Genomic DNA, 25,736 nt, shown 5'->3' with positions numbered 1-25,736 from the left:
CTTCTGTCCTTGTCTGTTTCTGCCACACCCCTCCTGGCCCGATCACTAGACCCCACCCCCCCCTCTTCCCACTGTGGTGAACGTCCTGGGCCGTGTGGACCAGTCCGAAGGCCCCTCCCAGTACGTTCCCCAGTGCGTCCAGTGGTCCTGTGTGCGTGGGCCGCGTGTCTGACCTGCTGCCCGCTACCTTCCTGTGTGTTCCAGGCTGGATGGATGTGACCTGGGACTCCGGCGGCTCTAACTCTTACCGTATGGGCGCCGAAGGGAAGTTTGACCTCAGGCTTGCGCCGGGGTACGACCCTGAGTCCTCTGCTAGCGCCCCGTCACACAAACCTGTCTCATCCACTGTTACAGGACCCGCCTCCTCCGCGGCGGGACCCCCGGCCGGCCCCGCACCGGGGCCCTCCCCGGGGCCGGGGCCCTCCCCGGGGCTGGGCCAGTCCTGGAGCAGCCTGGTGAAGAACAACTGCCCCGAGAGGGGCGGGGCCGGCGCGGCCAGCCGGAAGGGCAGCAGCAGCTCAGTGTGCAGCGTAGCGTCCTCCTCCGACATCAGCCTCAGCTCCCTGGGGGGCCCCGGGGGGCCGCGGCCGGACCGCAGGGGGGAGGGGGGCCCGCCGTCGGACACGGGGCTGGGGGTCCCGATCGGCGCGGGGACGGGAGGCGGGCTTGGGTTTGACGGACAGCAGCAGGAGCCCGTGGTGGTGCTGTCCTCGGTGACGGAGGCGGGGCCGCGTGGCGGCGCGGACTCGCAGGACATTGAGCCGTCGGCGGCGGCCGGCCCCCCCGCGGGGGCGGACCCGGCCGCCGCCATCTCCATGGGGCTGGTGAGCGTGAGCTCGCCCGACGTCAGCTCGGTGTCGGAGGCGTCCGGGAAGGACGCGCCCTCCCAGAGGCCCCTCTGCTCGGCGGCGGGGGCCCGGCTCTCGGTCAGCTCCCTGCTGGCGGCCGGGGGCCCCATGAGCTCCAGCGCCAGCGTGCCCAACCTGTCGTCCCGCGAGGCCAGCTGTCTCATGGAGGCCTTCGTCCGCCGCGCGCCGAACATGTCGCGCACCAACGCCACCAACAACATGAACCTGTCCCGCAGCAGCAGCGACAACAACACCAACACGCTGGGCCGCAACGCCCTGAGCACTGCCAGTGAGTACTGATACTACTGTAGTACTGCTGTAATACTACTGATACAACACCAACACGCTGGGCCGCAACGCCCTGAGCACTGCCAGTGAGTACTGATACTACTGTAGTACTACTGTAATACTGCTGTAATACTACTGATACAACACCAACACGCTGGGCCGCAACGCCCTGAGCAATGCCAGTGAGTACTGATACTACTGTAGTATTGCTGTAATACTGCTGTGATACTACTGATACAACACCAACACGCTGGGCCGCAACGCCCTGAGCACTGCCAGTGAGTACTGATACTACTGTAGTACTACTGTAATACTACTGTAATACTACTGATACAACACCAACACGCTGGGACGCAACGCCCTCAGCACCGCCAGTGAGTACTGATACTACTGTAGTACTATTGTAATACTGCTGTGATACTACTGATACAACACCAACACGCTGGGACGTAACGCCCTCAGCACTGCCAGTGAGTACTGATACTACTGTAATACTACTGTAATACTACTGATACAACACCAACACGCTGGGCCGCAACGCCCTCAGCACCGCCAGTGAGTACTGATACTACTATTGTAGTACTACTGTAATACTACTGATACAACACCAACACGCTGGGCCGCAATGCCCTCAGCACCGCCAGTGAGTACTGATACTACTATTGTAGTACTACTATAATACTACTGATATAACACCAACACGCTGGGCCGCAACGCCCTCAGCACCGCCAGTGAGTACTACTACTGTAATACTACTGATACAACACCAACACGCTGGGCCGCAACGCCCAGAGCACCGCCAGTGAGTACTGATACTACTGTAGTACTACGGTCATACTACTGCTACAACATACGCCCTGAGTACTGCTACTGAGTACTACTGTGATCCCACTGTAGTACTACTGTAATACTACTGGTGCAACACCAGCCCTCCTTACTGCTAGGGGGTACTACTATGATACTACTGTGAAACTACTGTAGTATGTACTACTGTAATACTACTGATACAACACCGGCCCTCAGCACTGCTAGTTAGCATTACCGTAGTACTGCTTGATGTCTTTAGTTTGACGTGTGTGTGTGTGTGTGTGTGTGTGTGTGTGTGTGTGCTTGTGTGTGTGTGTGTGTGTGTGTGTGTGTGCTTGTGTTTGCTTGTGTGTGTGTGTGCTTGTGTGTACGTAGCGTCTCCTCTCATGGGGGCTCAGAGTTTCCCTAACCTCACCACCACTGGAACCAACTCCACCGTTACCATGTCAACCTCCATAGTGACCAGCAGCAACAACGTAGCCACGGCAACCACCGGCCTCTCGGTGGGTCAGTTGCTAAGCAACACCTTGACGACCAGCCTGACGTCAACGTCAAGCGAGAGCGACACGGGACAGGAGGCGGAGTTCTCTCTCTACGGTCAGTCACACACACACACACACACACACACACACACACACACACACACACACACACACACACACACACACACACACACACACACACACACACACACACACACACACACAGTAACCCCCTATCTCTTGTCTGTAGACTTCCTGGACAGCTGCCGTGCTAACACGCTATTGGCCGAGCTGGACGACGAGGAGGACCTCCCCGAGCCCGACGATGACGATGATGAGAATGAAGACGACAACCAGGAGGACCAGGAATACGAGGAGGTTCTGGTAGGCCCGTGCACAGCTGGGTTCCTCCATCACAGGGAGCTCCCAGTGGGTTTCTGACCGTCAACTGGAGGCCTGCAGTCATTAAGAGGCTCTCGTCCAGGATTATTGGCTTTTATGTTTAAAAAACATGTTTAGACTTCCTGTTTTCACCTTATTCTATTTCTGAGGAAATGGTTTGCATGGATATTCCAGGGTATTCATTTTCATCAGTGTCATAGCAACATTACCATCACTTTAGCATCCATACCTTCCCCATAGCAACATGACTACTCATAACAACTATACTTTTTCCATAGCAACAGCGCCATCAGCAGAGCAACAGCACCATCACCAAAGCAACAACATCATCTCCATAGCAACAACCCCATCACCATAACATCTTCTCCATAGCCACAATACATTGTCATGGCAACACCATCACCTTGCATACAGTGACATCATCACCGTAGCAACAACGGTATCACCACAACGATGACCACTGCTGAGACGTTCGATATGCAATGCTCCACCATGGTTACATCACCACGGCGACTGTCTGATGACGCGTGTGCGCGCGTGTGTGTGTGTGTGTGTGTGTGTGCGCGTGTGTGCAGGAGGAGGAGGAGTACGAGACGAAGGGCGGGAGGAGGAGGATGTGGGACGACGACTTCGTCCTGAAGAGGCAGTTCTCGGCCCTGGTGCCGGCCTTCGACCCCCGGCCCGGCCGGACCAACGTCCAGCAGACCACCGACCTGGACATCCCCCCCCCAGGTACGCACCTGAGACACGGCCGCTCACGGGGGGGGAGGGGGGGGGAGCACTTTTGAAGGCATAGAATGGAATAGAATAGAATAAATTAGAATAGAATAAATCTTTAATCCTTTTTTTTAATCTTTATAAATCCTTCCAAGGTGTTGGAAGCATCTCAACTTCTAATAAATGACTACTAGCTATGTCTAGGGCGAAGCCAGGTTGCAATACTGCTAGCTATGGCCAGGAGGAGGCTAGGCTACATTACAGTTAGCTACAGCTAACGCAGCTAAGCTAAAGGGTTCTAGGTTCATCAGGGCCTTGACTCTTCCCCTCTCCTCTCCATATGCTTTAATACATAAAAATATAAATAAAAGTAAAAACAGCCTCTCAGTTTGATGTTGTCACTTGGTTTGGTTGCGGGTACTGGGGCCCTAAGGCATCGTGTTCCTCCCCCACCCTAACCCTGGTGGTGTACGCAGGTACCCCCCGCATGGAGGTGCCCGAGGAGGTGGAGTGCGCCCCCTCCCCCCACCTGGCGCTGGTGCTGAAGGTGGCGGGTCTGGGCACCACCCGCGAGGTGGAGCTCCCCCTGTCCAACTACAAGTCCACCATCTTCTACTACGTCCAGAAGCTGCTGCAGCTCTCCTGCAGCGGGGCCGTCAAGTCCGACAAGCTCCGACGCATCTGGGAGCCCACCTACACGTACGTTATAACACCTGAGAACCTGAGCGCACCTGGAGAACGTCATCACACCTGAGAACCTGAGCCCCCCTTGAGAACGTTAGCACACCTGAGCCCACCTAGAGAACGTTATCACACCTGAGAACCTGAGCCCACCTAGAGAACGTTATCACACCTGAGAACCTGAGCCCACCTACACGTACGTTATCACACCTGAGAACCTGAGCCCACCTAGAGAACGTTATCACACCTGAGAACCTGAGCCCACCTACACGTACGTTATCACACCTGAGAACCTGAGCCCACCTAGAGAACGTTATCACACCTGAGAACCTGAGCCCACCTACACGTACGTTATCACACCTGAGAACCTGAGCCCCCCTAGAGGACGTTATCACACCTGAGAACCTGAGCCCACCTGGAGAACGTTATCACACCTGAGAACCTGAGCCCACCTAGAGAACGTTATCATACCTGAGAACCTGAGCCCACCTGGAGAACGTTATCACACCTGAGAACCTGAGCCCACCTAGAGAACGTTATCACACCTGAGAACCTGAGCCCACCTAGAGAACGTTATCACACCTGAGAACCTGAGCCCACCTAGAGAACGTTATCACACCTGAGAACCTGAGCCCACCTAGAGAACGTTATCACACCTGAGAACCTGAGCCCACCTAGAGAACTTTATCACACCTGAGAACCTGAGCCCACCTAGAGAACGTTATCACACCGGAGAACCTGAGCCCACCTAGAGAACGTTATCATACCTGAGAACCTGAGCCCACCTAGAGAACATTAGCACACCTGAGAACCTGAGCCCACCTAGAGAACGTTATCATACCTGAGCCCACCTAGAGAACGTTACTAGAACAGAGAACCTGTGCCCACCCACACAGTACATAGAACCTTATTATCGCAGAACCTGAGCGCACCTTACCTTGCTACTGTTGGTCTTAACTCTAACCAGTCATCTCCTCCTTTGAGCCTTTGAGGTGTACTCTGTTTGGTGTGTGTGTGTGTCTATGTGTCACTAACGGTCGTTTCTCATCTACAGGATAATGTACAGAGAGATGAAGGACTGCGATAAAGAGAAAGAAAGTTACAAGATGGTAAAATGATCCTTCTTGGTTACATTACAGCGAGCTATGGCTAGGAGGAAGCTGAGCTACATTACAGCTAAAACTATGACTAGGAGGAGGATAAGCTACATTACTGCTAGCTACGGCTAGGATGAAGCTAAGTTACATTACAGTTAGCTAGGGCTAGGAGGAGGCTAAGCTACATTTCAGCTAAAACTGTAACTACATTACAGCTAATAATGGCTAGGAAGAGGCTAAGCTACATAGATTACAGCTAATAATGGCTAGGAGGAAGCTAAGCTATATTATAGCTAAAAATGGCTAGGAAGAGGCTAAGCTACATTTGTTAGCCATGGCAAGGAGGGAGCTAAGCTACATTAGAGTTAGGAGGAGGCTAGGCGGAAGCTAAGAGGAGGCTAGGAGGAGGTTAGGAGGAGGCTAGGAGGAGGCTAGGAGGAGGCTAAGCTATCTACAGGATAATGTACAGAGAGATGAAGGACTGCGATAAAGAGAAAGAAAGTTACAAGAAGCTAAATGGTTTGACTCCTCCCCTTCCCTCCCCAGGAGTTCTGTGAACACGGTGTGGGAGGTGGGGGCGGTGGGATCCGTCCCGGGGGTCAGAGCCCGGGCTCCGTGTCGACCAATCAGAGCAGTGAGATCCTGGGCGCGGCCCGGGAGGCGGCGCAGGCCAAGGCGGGCTGCGTGCAGAACGCCTGCGGCGTGGAGGACGTCCTCCAGTTGCTACGGATACTCTACATCATCGGCGGAGACCCCGCCTCCAACGCCCGCACCCTACAGGAAGGTATGTCAGGCAGAACAGGAAGTCACTAAACACTTCAGGAAGGGGAGTTACGCCAAACAGGAAGTCACTAAACCCTACAGGAAGGGGAGTTAGGCCAAACAGGAAGTCACTAAACCCTACAGGAAGGGGCGTCACACATCACAGTAAGTCACTAAACCATAGAGGAAGTCACTAAACTCTGCAGGAAGTCACTAAACCCTACAGGAAGGGGCGTCACGCATCACAGGAAGTCACTAAACCCTACAGGATGTTACGTTAGGCAAAACAGGAACTAAACGCTACAGGACGTGTACACACTGGAAGGTATCTTATATAAGACAGATGGATAGTGAGATAGTAAACATTTTATTTTGTTTATTGTTCTTTAGACATGCTAATGATCCAATGAACCAGAGAAGGCTTGTAGGCATGCATTTATTTGTACATATGTTTTATACAAATGTTAACTGTGTGTTTGTTTGTGTGTGTTTTTTTAAAATTGTGTGTGTGTAGAAGTGGACGAGTTACAGTTCAATGCGTCTCCAGATGAATTCACAAGTAAGAAGGTCACCACCAAGATCCTGCAACAGATAGAGGTAAGAAAACACACAATTGACTCTCGCTCTCTGTCTGTCTCTGTCTCTGTCTCTGTCTCTCTGTCTGTCTCTGTCTGTCTCTGTCTGTCTCTCTCTGTCTGTCTCTGTCTCTCTGTCTGTCTCTCTGTCTGTCTCTGTCTCTCTGTCTCTGTCTCTGTCTCTCTCGCTCTCTGTCTGTCTCTCTCTCTGTCTGTCTGTCTCTGTCTGTCTCTCTGTCTGTCTCTGTCTCTCTGTCTGTCTCTCTGTCTGTCTCTGTCTCTGTCTCTCTCGCTCTCTGTCTGTCTCTCTCTCTGTCTGTCTGTCTCTGTCTGTCTCTCTCTTTCTCTCTCTCTCTGTGTCTCTGTCTCTCTCTCTCTCTCTCTCCATACTGACCCAGTGTCTCTCTCCCCAGGAGCCCTTAGCTCTGGCCAGCGGTGCGCTGCCAGACTGGTGTGAGCAGCTGACCTCCAAGTGCCCATTCCTCATCCCCTTCGAGACCCGGCAGCTCTACTTTACCTGCACCGCCTTCGGGGCCTCCAGGTACTGACCGATACGACTCCCAGGTCCCTGGGGGGGCTGGAGGTAGAGGCGGAGGTGTGTCTGTCCAGAGGGGCTGATGTGTGTCTGTCTAGAGAGCCTGGAGGTGTGTGTCTCTACAGAGGGGCTGATGTGTGTCTGTCCAGAGGGGCTGAGGTGTGTGTCTCTACAGAGGGGCTGATGTGTGTCTGTCCAGAGGGGCTGATGTGTGTCTGTCCAGAGGGGCTGATGTGTGTCTCTACAGAGGGGCTGATGTGTGTCTGTCCAGAGGGGCTGAGGTGTGTGTCTCTACAGAGGGGCTGATGTGTGTCTCTACAGAGGGGCTGATGTGTGTCTGTCCAGAGGGGCTGAGGTGTGTGTCTCTACAGAGGGGCTGAGGTGTGTGTCTCTACAGAGGGGCTGATGTGTGTCTCTACAGAGGGGCTGATGTGTGTCTGTCCAGAGGGGCTGAGGTGTGTGTCTCTACAGAGGGGCTGATGTGTGTCTCTACAGAGGGGCTGATGTGTGTCTGTCCAGAGGGGCTGAGGTGTGTGTCTCTACAGAGGGGCTGAGGTGTGTGTCTCTACAGAGGGGCTGATGTGTGTCTGTCCAGAGGGGCTGATGTGTGTCTGTCCAGAGGGGCTGATGTGTGTCTCCTCAGGCTGATGTGTTTGTTTAGTTGATTTGTTTATAGTCTCATGGACAGTCCCTTTTGATTAACTCTACAGTAAAAGGAGCAGCTTTAGCCTATTTGGCTAATTTCCAGCTGTAGGCAACCTAAAATAAGAATAAAATACGTTACATTTATAATGACAGCAGGCCTAAGCCAAAGGGGAGAAAGACAAACAATCGCACAAACATATCGCACACAATTGGAGCCAGAACAAACAAACAAGCGCAGACGATGGCAAAGACACCGAGGCAGTTCAAGCAACCAAAACAATGCACAGCAGACGAGGGCAAATGGCTGATGTGTGTGTGTGTGTGTGTGTGTGTGTGTGTGTGTGTGTGTCTCCCCAGGGCCATCGTGTGGCTCCAGAACCGGCGCGAGGCGACCATGGAGCGCTCGCGGCCGCCCGCCACGGTGCGGCGCGACGACCCCGCTGAGTTCCGCGTGGGCCGGCTGAAGCACGAGCGCGTCAAGGTGCCCCGAGGAGACGCCATGATGGAGTGGGCCGAGAGCGTCATGCAGATCCACGCCGACAGGAAGTCGGTGCTGGAGGTGAGCGGCACGCCGGCCTCACAGCGCTGCCATGGTTACCTGGGGGGGGGATGGGTGCGTCTCTGGGGGGGGGGACAGGTCTGATGGCTGTCAGACAGGTCTGATGGCTGTGAGACAGGTCTGACAGGTGTGTCCCTGGGGGAGGAGGGGACAGGTCTGATGGCTGTGAGACAGGTCTGATGGCTGTGAGACAGGTCTGACAGGTGTGTCCCTGGGGGAGGAGGGGACAGGTCTGATGGCTGTCAGACAGGTCTGATGGCTGTGAGACAGGTCTGACAGGTGTGTCCCTGGGGGAGGAGGGGACAGGTCTGATGGCTGTCAGACAGGTCTGATGGCTGTGAGACAGGTCTGACAGGTGTGTCCCTGGGGGAGGAGGGGACAGGTCTGATGGCTGTCAGACAGGTCTGATGGCTGTGAGACAGGTCTGACAGGTGTGTCCCTGGGGGAGGAGGGGACAGGTCTGATGGCTGTGAGACAGGTCTGACAGGTGTGTCCCTGGGGGAGGAGGGGACAGGTCTGATGGCTGTGAGACAGGTCTGATGGCTGTGAGACAGGTCTGACAGGTGTGTCCCTGGGGGAGGAGGGGACAGGTCTGATGGCTGTGAGACAGGTGTGTTGGGTGTGTCTCTGGGGGAGGAGGGCACTGGTCTGATGGCTGTGAGACAGGTGTGATGGGTTTGTCTCAGGGGGGCGACAGGTGTGATGGGTGTGAGACAGGTCAGACAGGTGTGTCCCTGGGGGAGGAGGGGACAGGTCTGATGGCTGTGAGACAGGTCTGATGGCTGTGAGACAGGTGTGTTGGGTGTATCCCTGGGGGTGGAGGCCACCGGTCTGACGGTGTGTCCCTGGGGGAGGAGGCCTCTGGTCTGACGGTGTGTCCCTGGGGGAGGAGGGCTCTGGTCTGACGGTGTGTCCCTGGGGGAGGAGGCCTCTGGTCTGATGGTGTGTCCCTGGGGGAGGAGGCCTCTGGTCTGACGGTGTGTCCCTGGGGGAGGAGGGCTCTGGTCTGACGGTGTGTCCCTGGGGGAGGAGGCCTCTGGTCTGACGTGCGTCCCTGGGGGAGGAGGCCTCTGGTCTGACGTGTGTCCCTGGGGGAGGAGGCCTCTGGTCTGACGGTGTGTCCCTGGGGGAGGAGGCCTCTGGTCTGACGGTGTGTCCCTGCTCTAGGTGGAGTTCCTGGGGGAGGAGGGCACCGGTCTGGGCCCGACCCTGGAGTTCTACGCCCTGGTGGCCGCTGAGTTCCAGAGGACCTCTCTGGGCATGTGGCTCTGTGACGACGACTTCCCCGACGACGAGTCCCGGCAGGTCTGTCTCTCTACCGTCTGTCTCTCTACCCGTCTGTCTCTCTACCCGTCTGTCTCTACCTGTCTCTCTACCCCTCTGTCTCCATACCTGTCTGTCTCAATACCCGTCATTCTCTCTACCCGTCTGTCTCTCTACCCGTCTGTCTCTCTACCTCTCTGTCTCTCTACCCATCTGACTCTTTTTACTCTCTACCCCTCTGTCTCTCTACCTGTCTGTCTCTCTACCCCTCTGTCTCTCTACCTGTCTGTCTCTCTACCCGTCTGTCTCTCTACCCGTCTGTCTCTCTACCCGTCTGTCTCTACCTGTCTCTCTACCCGTCTGTCTCTCCACCCGTCTGTCTCCCTACCCATCTTTCTCTACCCGTCTGTCTCTCTACCCGTCTGTCTCTCTACCTCTCTGTCTCTACCCCTCTGTCTCTCTACCCGTCTGTCTCTCTTGTCTGTCTCTCTTGTCTGTCTCTCTACCCGTCTGTGTCTCTACCCCTCTGTCACTCTACCCCTCTGTCTCTCTTCCTGTCTGTCTCTACTGGTTGTTCTCTCTACATGTCTGTCTCTCTACCCCTCTGTCTCTCTTCCTGTCTGTCTCTGTACTGGTCATTCTCTCTACCCGTCTGTCTCTCTCTACCCCTCTGTCTCTCTATCCCTCTGTCTCTCTTCCTGTCTGTCTCTACTGGGCGTTCTCTCTACCCGTCTGTCTCTCTACCCGTCTGCCTCTCTACCTGTCTCCCTCTCCCCTGTATTTGCCTGTGAGGTCGCCCCGTCCAGCTGGTGCGTTGTGTTATATCTGACGTGTCGTACCTGACCTCCGTCTGTGCAGGTGGATCTGGGCGGAGGCAGGAAGCCTCCGGGTTACTACGTCCAGCGCTCCTGCGGCCTTTTCCCCGCCCCCTTCCCCCAGGACAGCGAGGAGGTGGAGCCAATCAGCAAGCTGTTCCACTTCCTGGGCGTGTTCCTGGCCAAGTGCATCCAGGACAACCGGCTGGTGGACCTGCCCGTCTCCCAGCCCTTCTTCAGGCTGCTCTGCATGGGCGACATCAAGTCCACCATGAGCAAGCTGCTGCACCACGCCCACTACCCCGACGGCCAATCAGAGGCCTCCACCGAGGACAGCCAGGAGACCTACTCCCTGGGCAGCGAGGACGAGGACTCCAAGTCCGAGTTCATCCTGGACCCCCCCAAGCCCAAGCCCCCCGCCTGGTACCACGGCATCCTCACCTGGGACCACTTCCAGCTGGTCAACCCCCACAGGTGAGACGGGTCGCTAGACAGACCGGTCGCTAGACAGACGGGTCGCTAGACAGACGGGTCGCCAGACAGACGGGTCACCAGACAAACGGGTTGCCAGACAGACGGGTTGCCAGACAGACGGGTTGCCAGACAGACGGGTCGCCAGACAGACGGGTCGCCAGACAGACGGGTCGCCAGACAGACGGGTCACTAGACAGACAGGTCACCAGACAGAGAGACAGGTCACTAGACAGACAGGTCACTAGACAGACAGACGGGTCACTAGACAGACAGAAAGATCACTAGACAGACAGACAGGTCACTAGACAGATTGGCCACTAGACAGAGAGACGGGTCACTAGACAGACGGGTCACTAGACAGACAGAAAGATCACTACACAGACACAGGTCACTAGACAGACAGACAGACGGGTCAGTAGACAGACAGACGGGTCACTACGCAGACAGACGGGTCACTAGAAAGACGGGTAGCTAGACAGACTTAAGTGAAGTCATATTCATTTGTTAATCGTGTGTGTGTGTGTGTGTGTGTGTGTGTGTGTGTGTGTGTGTGTGTGTGTGTGTGCAGGGCGCGGTTCCTGCGGGAGGTGAAGGAGCTGTGTGTGCGGAGGAGACACATCGTGAGCAGTAAGACCCTCTCAGAGGACGACAAGAACACCAGACTACAAGACCTGATGCTGAGGAACCCGTTGGGCTCCGGACCGCCGCTGAGCATCGACGACCTGGGGTACGGCCCCCAATGAGACGCCCCTCAAAGACACCCCCTTATACATACCTCTATGTATACCCCCTTAATATACCATTATGTATACCCTTATATATATATAACTCCAGAAATAAACTTTTATTTATACATTTATATATATATACCCCTTTAAACATACCCATATATATATTGAGTATACCCTTTTATATACCTTTTTATACATACCCTTTAATTTACCCCGAAAAAATACCCTTTTATATATATCTATAGATAGATATACCCCCTATATGGGTTGATATTGCATATTAACTCGTCTCCCTCTCTCTACCTGTCTCCCGCTCTCTACCTGTCTCTCTCTCAGGTTGAATTTCCAGTTCTGTCCGTCCTCTAAAGTCCACGGCTTCTCCGCTGTGGACCTGAAGCCCAACGGAGACGACGAGGTGGGACCCCTACCTGTCTCACTACCTGTCTCGCTGTATATGAACCTGTCTCGCTGTATCTGAACCTGTCTCCCTGTGCCTCTGCAGATGGTCACCATGGAGAATGCGGAGGAGTACGTAGAGTTGATGTTTGACTTCTGTATGCACACCGGCATCCAGAAGCAGATGGACGCCTTCAGAGGTACAGCAGAGCCCCCAGCATAGATCATGACATGTAGAAGCTATAGAGACATCTTACCTGGAGCTATTTACATGTCCATACTGTAGATGTGTTGGAACCTATGGAGAAGATGAGTGTATACCTTAAAAGAGATGGATATATCACTATGTACCTTAATATATACCTTAATAGAGTGTACCTTAATAGAGGTGTATATATCACTATGTACCTTAATAGAGGTGTATATATCACTATGTACCTTAATAGAGGTGTATATATCACTATGTACCTTAATAGAGGTGTATATATCTCTATGTACCTTAATAGAGGTGTATATATCGCTATGTACCTTAATAGAGGTGTATATATCTCTATGTACCTTAATAGAGGTGTATATATCGCTATGTCCCTTAATAGAGGTGTATATATCGCTATGTACCTTAATAGAGGTGTATATATCGCTATGTACCTTAATAGAGGTGTATATATCGCTATGTACCTTAATAGAGGTGTATATATCGCTATGTACCTTAATAGAGGTGTTTATATCGCTATGTACCTTAATAGAGGTGTATATATCGCAATGTACCTTAATAGAGGTGTTTATATCGCTAAGTACCTTAATAGAGGTGTATATATCGCTAAGTTCCTTAATAGAGGTGTATATATTGCTATGTACCTTAATAGAGGTGTATATATCGCTATGTACCTTAATAGAGGTGTATATATATTACTATGTACCTTAATAGAGGTGTTTATATCGCTATGTACCTTAATAGAGGTGTTTATATCGCTATGTACCTTAATAGAGGTGTATATATCGCTATATACCTTAATAGAGGTGTTTATATCGCTATGTACCTTAATAGAGGTGTTTATATCCATGTGTTGCAGAGGGCTTCAACAGAGTGTTTCCCATGGAGAAGATGAGCTCGTTCAGCCACAACGAGGTCCAGATGATCCTCTGTGGCAACCAATCACCGACCTGGACCTCGGATGACATCGTCAACTACACAGAGCCCAAGCTGGGCTACACCAGAGAAAGGTACTGACGCAGACAGACAGACAGGTACACGCTCAGTATAGTGTAGTATTACTGGGCTACACCAGAGAAAAGTACTGACACAGACAGACGGGTACATGCTCAGTATAGTGTAGTAATACTGGGCTACACCACAGACAGGTACTGAAGCAGACAGACGGGTACATGCTCATCATAGTGTAGTAATACTGGGCTACACCACAGACAGGTACTGAAGCAGACAGACGGGGACATGCTCATCATAGTGTATTAATACTGGACTACACCACAGACAGGTACTGAAGCAGACAGACGGGTACATGCTCATCATAGTGTAGTAATACTGGGCTACACCACAGACAGGTACTGAAGCAGACAGACGGGTACATGCTTATCATAGTGTAGTAATACTGGGCTACACCACAGACAGGTACTGAAGCAGACAGACGGGTACATGCTTATCATAGTGTAGTAATACTGGGCTACACCACAGACAGGTACTGAAGCAGACAGACGGGTACATGCTCATCATAGTGTAGTACTGAGCCAGCTGTGTATTTGATCCTCTTCTGGGCTTTGCTCTCATCTAGTATCATGCTGTAGTAGTACTGTAGTAGTAATCTGTTAATACTTTCGTAGTACTGTAGCAGTACTCTGGTAATACTGTAGTGGTTATACTGTAGTAGTACTGTAGCAGCACTCTGGTAATACTGCAGTAGTACTTTAGTAGTACTTTAGTAGTAGTACTGTAGCTGTCCTGTAGTAACGCTGTACGTCGCTCTGCAGTCCTGGCTTCGTGAGGTTCGTCCAGGTCCTCTGTGGGATGTCTTCAGACGAGAGGAAGGCCTTCCTGCAGTTCACCACCGGCTGCTCCACCCTTCCCCCTGGTGGGCTGGCCAACCTGCACCCCCGGCTTACCATCGTCAGGAAGGTGAGAGGCTGCTCCAGGCCCCCCCTCCCTCGCTCTAAAGTACTCTAATACGCCCTAGTAATCTCTAAAAGTCTTATATGCTCTAATACCCTCTGGTACGCAACAGCAAGCTCTCAAACACGAATATGCTCCAATACGCTCTAGTGCTCTGTAGTAAGCTCTAAAACTCTCTTAAAACTCTAATATGCTGAAGTAAGCTCTAAAACTCTTTTAAAGACTCTAATATGCTGTAGTAAGCTCTAAAACTCTTTTAAAGGCTCTTATATGATATAGTAAGCTCTAGAAGGCTTGTATATGCTGTAGTATGCTATAAAACTCTTGAAGGCTCTAATATGTTGTAGTAAGTTCTAAAACCCTCTGAAAGGCTTATATGCTGTAGAACGCTCTACAACTTTTAAAGGCTCTTACATGCTGTAGTAAGGTCTAAAGCTCTTAAAGGCTCTAATAGCACGCAATGTCAAGCTCTCAAACTCTAATATGCTCTGATATGATGTAGTAAGCTCTACTGGCTCTTAAAGGCTCTCTGCGCTGTAGTGAGCTCTACTGGCTCTCTGCGCTGTAGTGAGCTCTACTGGCTCTCTGCGCTGTAGTTAGCTCTACTGGCTCTTAAAGGCTCTCTGCGCTGTAGTGAGCTCTACTGGCTCTTAAAGGCTCTCTGCGCTGTAGTGAGCTCTACTGGCTCTCTGCGCTGTAGTGAGCTCTACTGGCTCTCTGCGCTGTAGTGAGCTCTACTGGCTCTCTGCGCTGTAGTGAGCTCTACTGGCTCTTAAAGGCTCTCTGCGCTGTAGTGAGCTCTACTGGCTCTCTGCGCTGTAGTGAGCTCTACTGGCTGCTTGTTTCAGGTGGACGCTACAGACTCCAGCTACCCGTCGGTCAACACCTGCGTCCACTACCTGAAGCTGCCTGAGTACTCCTCCGAGGTCATCATGCGGGAGCGCCTGCTGGCGGCCACCATGGAGAAGGGCTTCCATCTCAACTGAGCATGCTCCATCCGTCGCCCGAGCCCCGCCCACCCCCCGGCGCAGCAGCCGGCCAATCGGAGCAGCCCCAGGAGGGGCGCTGGTCAGCGAGGAAGAGGCAGTGTTGTGTGTTTGTTTTGAGACATTTAAAGAAAAGTTTAAGTTGTGCTCTCTCCCCCCTCTCTCTCCTGTCCTCATCCTGGCTGCTGTCTGTCTCTCCCTCGTCCGTCCGTCCGTCCGTGTGTGTTGTGTGTGTGTGTGTGTGTGTGTGTGGAGAGGCGTGCTGGCTGTGTGGGGTGGTTGTAGCGGTCCCAGTGCCTGCCTGGCTCCCCTGCTGGGGTGGGTCCTGACCGATGGACCAGGACCAGGCACAAGCAGAATGAACCAAACAAGCTCAGCTCCCTGTATTTTCTTTGTATATTATAAACCTTTATTTAACTCAAGTTGCAGTTTGAGGTCAACAGATATTTTCAAATGTGTATGCTCCAAACAAAAAAATCATTAAAATATTTGCAAAGTATGAAACCATGTTGTCGTGGCGATCCAGTGTCTACCCCCCCTCGTTGTCATCATGGTGATCCAGCATCTTCAGGGCACATTGTTTATGAACCACAAATGAATCTATGGTAGTCATGGTGATGAGTATGAGCTCCATGGTAGTCATGGTGATGGGGCATTAGCTCCATGGTAGTCATGGTGATGGGGCATTAGCTCCATGGTAGTCATGGTGATGGGGCATTAGCTCCGTGGTCGTCATGGTGACGTCCTCAGCTGTGAGCCAGTGTGTCCAGCGCGCCGAGCGGGGCCAGGATGCGGGAGTGGTTGGTCTCCACCACGTGGCCGTTCTGGATCATCTCGTCCAGGATGATGTGGACCTTGTCCATGTTGAACATGATCTGACGGCCACTTAAGGAGCTCAACACACACACACATACACACAGTCTCAAAGGTTCCATATAGTGAAGACCAGATTATTTACTGAAGAAGTGAAGACACCTATTTCCTAGTCACCCATGAATGTGAAGTTCATGCTGTTGTCACTAGATGGCGATGATTAATCCTAATATTAATTAATCCTCAAATGATCCGACACCTAAAAGTAATACAAATACAACAACACGCTCATCCAACGGACTGAGGACCTCAATAGATTATAAAAAGTGACGTGAGAACCTAAAAATGAGTGTAGCATGTTTGAATATTATGGAGGACTCAGACGCAGACCTGCAGTCCACTGAGTGGCCAGCAGGGGTCACTGAAGGATACATCCAGCTCACTCTGTGGAGACAAAACATCCAGTCAGAAAACACAGCTCATATGGTTTATTATAAAACACAAGCTGATTGGCTGTGGCCAGAGGTCCCTGTTTCCAAGGTACCTCCAGCTCAGCAGCTGATTGGTGGCTCCCGGGGGGCGGGACTCACCACACGGCTGAAGTACTTGTCCAGAACCTCCACGAAGTTGTGGACCAGCTCGTAGACGGACAGCTCGTTCTGGAAGAGAGGACTGCGTCAACACACACTGCTCTAATGCACAACACACGCACTGCACTGTCTGGTCAACACACACTGCTCTAATGCACAACACACACACTGCACTGTCTGGTCAACACACACTGCCCTACTGCGCTCACTGTTGAAATACTCTGAAACGGTTAGCCCTAGCGTAGGGCTATAGTTAGCATGTTGCAATACCCTAAACCAGTAGCCTAGAGTTGGGCTGATCAACCATGAAGTCCTTTAGCGGACGATTCTACCCAGAGTGACCCGCCCTGATTTCAAAGACATGTTCTCCGGAGGCCGGTAGGGGACATGGAGCTCCACCATCCTATCCCCTGCTCTGAACTCCTCCTCTGCTCTGAGCAAACCACCGGTTCCTCTGTGGATGTTATTTCCAGAGGCGTGAGGCAGTACCTCCGACTCTGTGACCCCCACCACGACGTAGAGCGAGGCGTATTGGCGGTACACCAGCTTGAAGTCCTTGAACTCCACGAAGGAACACTGGACAGGAGGTTGGGGACATGGGCATGGGCGTTTAGAGCATAACGTAGGATGTTCACATCAGTAAAGTATAATAAAGGTCCATCACAGTAAAGTATAACGATCACATGGAGAAAATCATGAAAAGCTATGCAGACAGACAGACAGAGAGGGACAGACAGATACCGTGATGCTGACAGATATGCAGAGTAGACCGACAGACACACACACACACACACACAGCTATGCCGAGTAGACAGACCGACAGACAGACAGGCAGCTAGTCAGAGACAGAGAGATGGGGATGCAGACAGACAGGCACCTCTTCCTTCTTGCGGTACAGACAGCCTCGCACCACGTCGGCCTCCAGAGCCGCCCTCCTGCCGAGCTCCACCGGCTGGTAGTAGCGCGACAGCCGGGTCTGACCCTGGCGGTTCACCATCAGCACGAACTTTATCATCTCCACCCCTGAGAACACAACCACAGCTTCAAAGGGTTTGTAATGGCTGATCCCACCTAGACCCGGTGGCATGACAGAACCCCTTTAATAACACACCGACCCCAGTCTCTCACCGGCTAGACCATCAATCTACGTCCACAGGCGGGTTTTGCTGTTTTCTGACGCTGTTGACGCGACACACATTATTAATTGTTTCCTCAGAGGTCTTGAAAGCGTTAGAATAACAACGCAAACTACCTCTGCTTTCTACATTAACTCACAGCTCATAACAACATATGACCCATCTTCTGGTATGCTGTGGCGCTCTCTGCTGCGCATGCTCAATGCTCCGTGTCCCGGCATGCAGCGCGGCGTGCAGCCAGCAGATCCAGGCGGAGCCGTAATGTCGGCCGGCTAGATCCAGCAGATCCAGACTCCCGACTCCTGCAGCCACTACACAGCCGACCGTCCGCACCCACCCGCCCGCACACACAGCGGCACGACCGGCGGAGCGGAGAGCCGGGGTGACCGGCGGGAGATCGACCAGTCGATCGGAGCGCTGCTGGGACTTTCCTACTTTCTCTCCAGAAAACATGGATGAAGGAGGAGGTGGAGGAGGTGGAGGAGGAGGAGGGGTGGGAATGGCCGCCCCGAGACAGCCGCAGCAAGGGAACAACAACCCCGCTAACCCGCCGACGGGCGGCGGGGCTCTGGTGCCCCAGCAGCAGCAGCAGCCGGCAGAGGAGATGCCCCCGCGGCCCCAGCAGTACACCATCCCCGGCATCCTGCACTACATCCAGCACGAGTGGGCCCGCTTCGAGATGGAGAGGGCGCACTGGGAGGTGGAGCGGGCCGAGCTGCAGGTAGCTAACCCCGCTAAAAACAACAGAGGCCACGTCGCTCTACAGTAGATCCGGGTGACATTCACCGCGGGGATAGGACGTCTGTGTCGGCTCGGTGTGCGAGTGGATCGGTAACTTCGGTGTTATTATCGCGCTATTACGGTTGAGTACAATATTTGGGTTAGTTAACGGTACAACGGTAGCGCTAGTTAGGCTAGCTACCATTAGCTTCGGTTCCCGTTAGCTTCTGATGTTGTCAGACACACCTCCTCGGACCGGCTCCACAGCGACCTGACAGTACGAGCCTGGTTGGTCTGGGAAGAACCAGTCCCTGCTGAAGTACCAGTCACTACTGAAGCACCAGTTACTACTGAAGTACCAGTTACTACTGGAATACTAGTGAAGCCAGCGGCCTGCCGGCTGGTGTGTGACCGCATCACCCGTCAGGCCGGCCCGCTGCGACAGCTGCTTCACGAGAGGCTGTGCCCCCCCCGTGCGTCCCCCGGGGCGCTGGGAGTCCGCCGGCGGTGAAGTAGCACAGTAAAGTGTAACTATACCATCGGTGTAAATATTCTCTAAATGACATGTACATGGAGGTCCAAACACAACAACATGTAGAGCAGGGGACGTTGTGGATATGACGTGCAGCATGTTTATGTGATGGACGCAGCCGCTCCTGGCATGCTTCCGTTTCTGTTGCTTTTCATTTAAAAACATTTTAAGGTGTGTGTGAGAACGAGAGAGTGAGTGAGAGCGAAAGAGAGAGAGAGAGAGTGTGTGTGTGTGTGTGTGTACTATGAGTGTGTGTGTGTACGTACTATGAGCACGTACTATGAACGTAATAGTGTGTGTGTGTGTGTGTGTGTGTATGTGTGTGGGAGAGAGGGCTGGATATCTCTTGGTACATATCATCTTAGCTGTCCTGACTTGTTGTGAGTCTGTTGCATACTTAGAGGATGACGTCGTCAGCGTGAGAGAGCCGTCACACTCCAAGAATACTAGTCTAGAACGATCCACAGTACCACAATAGAATATTACCCCCGAACACTTAACTATAGCACTCCTGAGTACCACATTACTATACTATAGCAGGATACTACAGTATAATGCTCTACAATACTACTAAAACAATAGAATGCTATATAATGACTCAATACTACAATAGAATATTTTAAGTATACTGTTGGAATATTACTCTATATAATCAACAATACTCAGGACGGAGTCCCGGTGGCTCCGTCCTGGGGGGCCCGGCCCGTGGACACGGTGGACCACCACGGCTCCTTTACCAGCATGACGTAGTACTTTAGGGCAAGATTCTCAAGCTGGATTTACTGGATGTTGATTAGCATTACGGCCCTTCCCCTGTGGCTGCGTTTGTCCTGTGGTTGCCAGGTTGGGTGTGTTTGTTCTCTAAACTCGGTACAGAGTGGACACCCAGAAGTTCTTCACACCTGCTTGATAAAATAGAGATCTTCTATTTCCTATTTTCTAAGTCTGTCTACTGGTTCTCCTGGAAGCTGCCCAGTACAACCACTGTCGGCTACTGTTGGACACTTGAGCTGCCACAACCACAGGCTTCTACTGGGTGTTCACCAGTTCCAGACGATGGTTGCTTACCTGTAGAGTAGCTAACTAACCAACTCTCTGACTATTCTACCAGATCAGACTAGATGTTCACAACAGGACCACCAGATGATGGTAGTTCAGAGAGGAGGTCTGCGGGGGGGGGGGGCTCTCCTGTGCTCCGGTACTAAAAGTAGACCGACCAGGAATAACAGCGCTCCGTTCGCTCATGGCGGAGTGTGTTTGAACCTGATAGCAGATCCAGGGGAAGCAACTGTTGATTCAGACATGAGACAGGTGGTTCTGCTGTGATACCAGGAAACACCTCCACGCCCCGGCTCATGAGTCATGTTCACATCTGATACTCAGCCAGTAACTCAGCCAGCCAGCCAGTCAGTCACATCTGATACTCAGCCAGTAACTCACTCAGCCAGTCAGTTGCTCCCTCACTCATTAAGTCAGTCAGTTGCTCCCTCAATCAGTCAGTCAGTCATAACAATGCTACAGGTTAGCCAGTCAGTCAGTAAGACGCTCCCTCGCTGACTCAGTCAGTAACTCAGTCAGCCAGTCACCCACTCATTAAGTCAACCAGGTCTTCCCTCACTCTGTCAGCCAGTCATTCAGTCATAACAATGCTACAGGTAAAGGTCCATGAGGCAGGCCTCTAGCAGTAGCACCCGTTGTAGTAAACAGTACTCCAGTGATAACCCAATGACACCACGCTAACCATCTCCAGGACAGCTACAGCAGGAGACCCCTCTAGACCGGGCCGAGGTGAGGTGGATATCTCCCATGCCTCGAGACTTTGACCAGTGGGTCTGGGTTTCCGCCGGTTTCTGCGGACTATGTGGGACCACTGTTAGCCTGGGAGCCACAAGAATCTGGAGCTCCAGTTTGACTGGCTCCTCCCGTTCAGGTCGGGCCAATCAAAACCCTTGAACCGAGACGGGGCGGGTTTGATGCGATGACTGAATAGCGGAGCAGCACTCTTTTAAGAAACAACCAAGATGGCGGCCGCTGATTAGTCACACATCTCATTGCTCTGATTGGCTGTCGGCCTTTCCACTTGCCCCCTGGGGCTGTTTGGTCGGTTTCTGTTGGCTTGGAAATGGAAAGTGAACTGTGAGGTCCCAGACTGGTGCGCAGTGGCGGGTTGGCCTGGCGGGGTCAGGCTAGTCCTCCCTGTCGGACCGGTCAGTCTGACGACCGGACCACCCGGCGCCAGGCGCCTCCAAGGGGGGGTCGGGGGCCGGGTTCAGACAGGGGGCTCAGGTACTCTGCTGCTGGTCTCGCTCTCTCTCGTGCTCTCTTTCTCGCTCTCTCTCTCTCGCTGTCTCTCTGTCTCTGTCTGTCTGTGTCTCTGTCGCTGTCTGTCTGTCTGTCTGTCTCTCTCTGTCTCTGTCTGTCTCTCTCTGTGTCTGTCTCTTTCTCTGTCTGTCTGTCTGTCTCTTTCTTGCTCTCTGTCTGCCATGTCTCTCTCTGTCGCTGTCTCTCTCTGTCAGTCTGTCTGTCTGTCTGTCTGTCTCTCTCTGTGTCTATCTATCTGTCTGTCTGTCTCTCTGTCTGTCTGTCTGTCTCTCTCTCTCTCTCTCTCTGTCTGTCTGTCTCTCTCTCTCTCTCTCTGTGTCTGTCTGTTTGTCTGTCTCTCTCTCTCTCTGTCTGTCTGTCTCTTTCTCGCTCTCTCTGTCTGTCTCTCTCTCTCTCTCTCTCTCTCTCTTGCATATACACTGAGAGTAGACACACACATATTTCCTTGTTGTCATGACGACACTAGACGAAGAAGGGACCCCCGGTCAAAGTAGTTTGTGTGTGTGTGTGTGTGTGTGTGTGTGTGTGTGTGTGTGTGTGTGTGTGTGTGTGTGTGTGTGTGTGTGTGTGTGTGTGTGTGTGTGTGTGTGTGTGTGTGTGTGTGTGTGTGTGTATATTAATAGCACACTGTGTCTTGCATGCCTTCAGTGTTTGGTTTCATAGCCAGCTGGATGGACAGACAGCCAGATGATGATGATGTTAATCTTGGACCTGGGGGTCTACTATAAGTGTGTTATCATCCAGATAAATCACACATTTTAACCAGAATAAATGAGAAGGCTTCTGGTATATCACAGCTTTGTTCTGGAAAAGTTCTGATATATAACAGCTGTGTTCTGGAAGGGTTCTCGTGCATTAAAGCTGTGTGTTCTTGAAGAGTTCTGGTATATTACAGCTCTGTGTTCTAGAAGAGTTCTGGTATAAAACAGCTGTGTGTTCTAGAACTGGTCTGGTATATTACAGCTCTGTGTTCTAGAAGAGTTCTGGTATACAACAGCTGTGTGTTCTAGAACTGGTCTGGTATATTACAACTGTGTGTTCTATAAAAAGATTCTGCTCACAGCCCTGTCTGCATACAAGGCGGAAGTTTGACTGAAGTTTAGCTCAAAGGATTTCTGTATCATTTATTCGCTGTATCTGTTTCCATTGCACACAAACATGAAGTGAAGAAAGCGAAGGCCGTTGTTCAGCCTGATTACTGGACTACGGGAAGGTCGGTGTGAAGCTGCCCTTCCTCTTTGAACACACTGCCTTTCACTGTCTTCCTGTCTCACTGTTTTTCCTGACCACCAATCAGATGGTCTGGATCAGGTCCCTATCGTAGTCTGACCTTTGGACCCGTGTTCCTTTCCTGGGAGGCTACGGCCATGCTACAGGGCAGGGCAACGCCAGGGAGAGAGCTGGTAACGATGATCCGTTAAGGGTGCAGTGTGTACAGTGCTTTGTACACGGCTGAAGGATATGTCCTCAAAAGTCCCTATGGACAACTACTAGCAATTCCCCACTGGGCTTTAAAGGCAGAGCACCACCAGAGGGCGACAGAACTCCTGTGAATCAATGTCGTTCATGGAAATAATATATCCAGCTACAGGTGTGCCCCAGGTGTGCCCCTGTCCCCCCCCCCCCCCCCCCCCCAGGGCGGGAGCAGGTTGGGTTAGCTGCCTTGCTCATGGACACCTGGCTCTTATACCAGTATAGGTGATGATTGATCATGGGGGAGAGGATATCCGATCATTCTTTATTGATCCTATTGTTTCCTGAACTCTCGCCCTCTCTCCCCCCCCCCCCCCCCCCTCCAGGCCAGGATAGCGTTCCTCCAGGGAGAGAGGAAGGGTCAGGAGAACTTGAAGAACGACCTCGTCAGAAGAATCAAGATGTTGGAATACGCCCTGAAACAGGAGCGGTAAGAAGTTCCTCCTCCTCCCTCCACAGTACTACTGCCGTACTACTACAGGACTACGAAGCACTACTACAGTACTCATAATACTACTATAGTACTACTAAACAGAACTACAAAGTACAGAACTACAAACTACGTACAGATGAAGAAATAAGCAGTACTGCTTAAATGTACTAATGCAGTACTACGTGGTTCTACTACAGTGGTATTAACCTACTACTACAGTACTATGCGGTACTTCTACAAAATAGTACTTAAGTACTATTAACGTACAACTACAGTACTACGCGCTACTGCATTCTCTTCTCTTGCTCACAATGTTTTCCTTCTCAGAGCGAAGTACCACAAGTTAAAATACGGAACTGAGCTGAACCAGGGAGAGGTCAAGCCTCCGAGCTTTGAAACAGGTACTGCTATACTCAAGTACACCTCAATACTGCTATACTACACTAAAATAGTGCTATACTACACCGCAATACTGCTATACTACACATACATACTGCTGTTCTACACCTCAATACTACTATACTACTCACACATACTGCTTTACTACACTGAAATAGTGCTATACTACACCTCAATACTGCTATACTACACATACATACTGCTGTACTACACTGAAATACTACTATACTACAGATACTGCTATACTACACCTCAATACTACTATACTACACATACACCTAAATACTACTATACTACACATACATACTGCTATAGTAAACCTAAATACTACTGTACTACACATACTGCTGTACTACACCTCAATGCTACTATACTACACATAAATACTGTTACAATACACATTAATACTGCTATACTACATATAAATACAGTTCAACTACACCTAAATACTACTATAGTACACATAAATACTGTTGTACTACAACTCAATAGTACTATAATACACATAAATACTACTTTACTTGTGTGCATTGTGTGTTTTCCAGATGAAACCAAAGAAGCAGAAGTCACATCTCCGCCAAACTGTCAGCTGACCTGGAAACAAGGAAGACAGCTGCTCAGACAGTAAGATACACACTCTGTACTACACATACGCACACCGCCCCTCAAACAGTAAGACACACTTTATACTACACACTACACACACAGCCCCTAAGACGGAAGGATTCACACTTTATGTTAATAATGTGTGTATAATGTATTGATTGTGTATTAATGTATATATTATAATACTCCAGGTACCTGCAGGAGGTGGGCTACACAGACACCATCCTGGACGTGTATATAATGTATATATAATATATATAATGTATATAATGTGTGTGTGCTCCAGGTACCTGCAGGAGGTGGGCTATACAGACACCATCCTGGACGTGCGGTCCCAGAGGGTCCGCTCCCTGCTGGGTCTGGCCGGCTCGGAGCACAACGGCTCCCTGGAAAACAAGAACCTGGAGCACATCCTCAACGGAACGGAGCCTCCCGGCAAGAGGAGGGAGCAGGACCCCAAGAGGTCAGTGGTACTGGTGCTCAGAGCACGGGTACTCAGAGCACGAGTACTTAGAGCACGGGTACTCAGAGCAGGAGAACTCAGAGAACGAGTACTCAGAGTACGGGTACTCAGAGCACGAGTACTCAGAGCATGGGTACTCAGAGCAGGAGTACTCAGAGCAGGAGTACTCAGAGCACGAGTACTCAGAGCTGGAGAACTCAGAGCACGAGTACTCAGAGCACGGGTGCTCAGAGCACGGGTACTCAGAGAAGGAGTGCTCAGAGCAGGAGTACTCAGAGCAGGAATACTGGTACTCAGAGCACGAGTACTGGTGCTCAGTACTCAGAGCAGTAGTACTGGTGCTCAGAGCAGGAGTGCTCAGAGCAGCAGTACAGGAGTACTCAGAGCAGGAATAGTAATACTCAGTGCACGAGTACTCAGAGCAGGAGTGCTAGTACTCAGAGCAGTGTAGTACTTATCTCTTCAGTAGTACTAATACTCAATCAGTAAATAGTACCTTTACTCTGAGGTCAGTAGTGCTGAGCTCTGAGCAGTAGTACTAGTACTCAGAGCATGAGTACTTATACTCAGTGCTCAGTACTACTAACACGCAGAGGTCAGTCGTACTAATACTCAGATAAGACCCTCACAGCAGCCGTTAGGATCAAAACTAGAGTGATGATGATGATGGTGATCGTGGTGGTGGTGATGATGATGATGATGGTGGTGATGATGATGGTGATGATGATGGTGATGCAGGAGCCCCGGGGATGTCCTGGAGACGTTTAACTTCCTGGAGAACACGGAGGACAGTGATGAGGAGGAGGAGGAAGAGGAGGGCGACATGCTGGACCACATCAACACGCACACGGCGCAGCGCAAGAAACACAAGAACAAGGTACACACACACACACACACACACACACACACACACACACACACACACACACACACACACACACACACACACACACACACACACACACACACACACACACACACACACACACAAACCACCCAGTATTTATCTATAACAAAAGTACAAAAATAGTATTTAGTTAAACAGAATACTATAATGAGAT

The 25,736-nt window shown here is 51.5% G+C and overlaps 3 protein-coding genes across 7 annotated transcripts in view; 2 read left to right on the top strand and 1 right to left on the bottom strand.

Moving 5' to 3' along the window:
• hectd1 (HECT domain containing 1) overlaps positions 1-15,692 on the top strand; it is a 38,714-nt gene extending 23,022 nt beyond the window's left edge. For 3 of the 5 annotated variants that reach the window (XM_079752414.1, XM_079752415.1, XM_079752413.1), the window contains exons 25-42: positions 205-1,137; positions 2,319-2,540; positions 2,676-2,809; positions 3,403-3,559; positions 4,021-4,243; positions 5,280-5,334; positions 5,869-6,106; positions 6,599-6,681; positions 7,073-7,200; positions 8,197-8,398; positions 9,566-9,703; positions 10,520-10,950; positions 11,519-11,677; positions 12,018-12,096; positions 12,184-12,277; positions 13,151-13,301; positions 14,064-14,208; positions 15,051-15,692. In XM_079752414.1, the coding sequence (XP_079608540.1) occupies positions 205-1,137; positions 2,319-2,540; positions 2,676-2,809; positions 3,403-3,559; positions 4,021-4,243; positions 5,280-5,334; positions 5,869-6,106; positions 6,599-6,681; positions 7,073-7,200; positions 8,197-8,398; positions 9,566-9,703; positions 10,520-10,950; positions 11,519-11,677; positions 12,018-12,096; positions 12,184-12,277; positions 13,151-13,301; positions 14,064-14,208; positions 15,051-15,188 (3,710 nt within the window). In that variant the 3' untranslated portion in view covers positions 15,189-15,692. The remainder of the gene's footprint in view (positions 1-204; positions 1,138-2,318; positions 2,541-2,675; positions 2,810-3,402; positions 3,560-4,020; positions 4,244-5,279; positions 5,335-5,868; positions 6,107-6,598; positions 6,682-7,072; positions 7,201-8,196; positions 8,399-9,565; positions 9,704-10,519; positions 10,951-11,518; positions 11,678-12,017; positions 12,097-12,183; positions 12,278-13,150; positions 13,302-14,063; positions 14,209-15,050) is intronic. The other 2 variants (XM_079752417.1, XM_079752416.1) reach the window with 2 other exon arrangements.
• A 132-nt stretch (positions 15,693-15,824) lies between these two features.
• Positions 15,825-17,937, bottom strand: ap4s1 (adaptor related protein complex 4 subunit sigma 1). Its single transcript, XM_079752422.1, has 7 exons — positions 17,867-17,937; positions 17,720-17,770; positions 17,469-17,614; positions 17,081-17,167; positions 16,592-16,660; positions 16,434-16,445; positions 15,825-16,063 (listed from the first exon to the last, which is right to left on the bottom strand). The coding sequence occupies exons 3-7, from the start codon at positions 17,604-17,606 to the stop codon at positions 15,935-15,937; spliced, it is 435 nt and encodes a 144-aa protein (XP_079608548.1). The 5' UTR covers positions 17,607-17,614; positions 17,720-17,770; positions 17,867-17,937; the 3' UTR covers positions 15,825-15,934.
• Positions 17,938-18,000: 63 nt separating this feature from the next.
• strn3 (striatin, calmodulin binding protein 3) overlaps positions 18,001-25,736 on the top strand; it is a 12,583-nt gene continuing 4,847 nt past the window's right edge. Inside the window, exons 1-6 of the mRNA XM_079752421.1 lie at positions 18,001-18,448; positions 23,101-23,204; positions 23,535-23,608; positions 24,152-24,230; positions 24,499-24,675; positions 25,414-25,552. Of these exons, the coding sequence (XP_079608547.1) occupies positions 18,179-18,448; positions 23,101-23,204; positions 23,535-23,608; positions 24,152-24,230; positions 24,499-24,675; positions 25,414-25,552 (843 nt within the window). The 5' untranslated portion in view covers positions 18,001-18,178. The remainder of the gene's footprint in view (positions 18,449-23,100; positions 23,205-23,534; positions 23,609-24,151; positions 24,231-24,498; positions 24,676-25,413; positions 25,553-25,736) is intronic.

Source organism: Pollachius pollachius (assembly GCF_949987615.1).
Source record: "Pollachius pollachius genome assembly, chromosome: 15".
NCBI classification, from domain to species: Eukaryota; Metazoa; Chordata; class Actinopteri; order Gadiformes; family Gadidae; genus Pollachius; species Pollachius pollachius.
Note: the sequence above shows the minus strand (reverse complement) of the source record. Positions and strands in the feature narration are given on the sequence as shown.

What these genes read in the sequence shown, in the direction of transcription:
- ap4s1 (XM_079752422.1), bottom strand. Translation starts at nt 17,606, where the DNA reads ATGATAAAGTTCGTGCTGATGGTGAACCGCCAGGGTCAGACCCGGCTG. An exon ending in TGTACCGCAAGAAGGAAGAG is followed by an intron (nt 17,168 to 17,468) that starts GTGCCTGTCTGT and finishes CCTCCTGTCCAG; the next exon opens with TGTTCCTTCGTGGAGTTCAA. An exon ending in TGGGGGTCACAGAGTCGGAG is followed by an intron (nt 16,661 to 17,080) that starts GTACTGCCTCAC and finishes CCTCTCTTCCAG; the next exon opens with AACGAGCTGTCCGTCTACGA.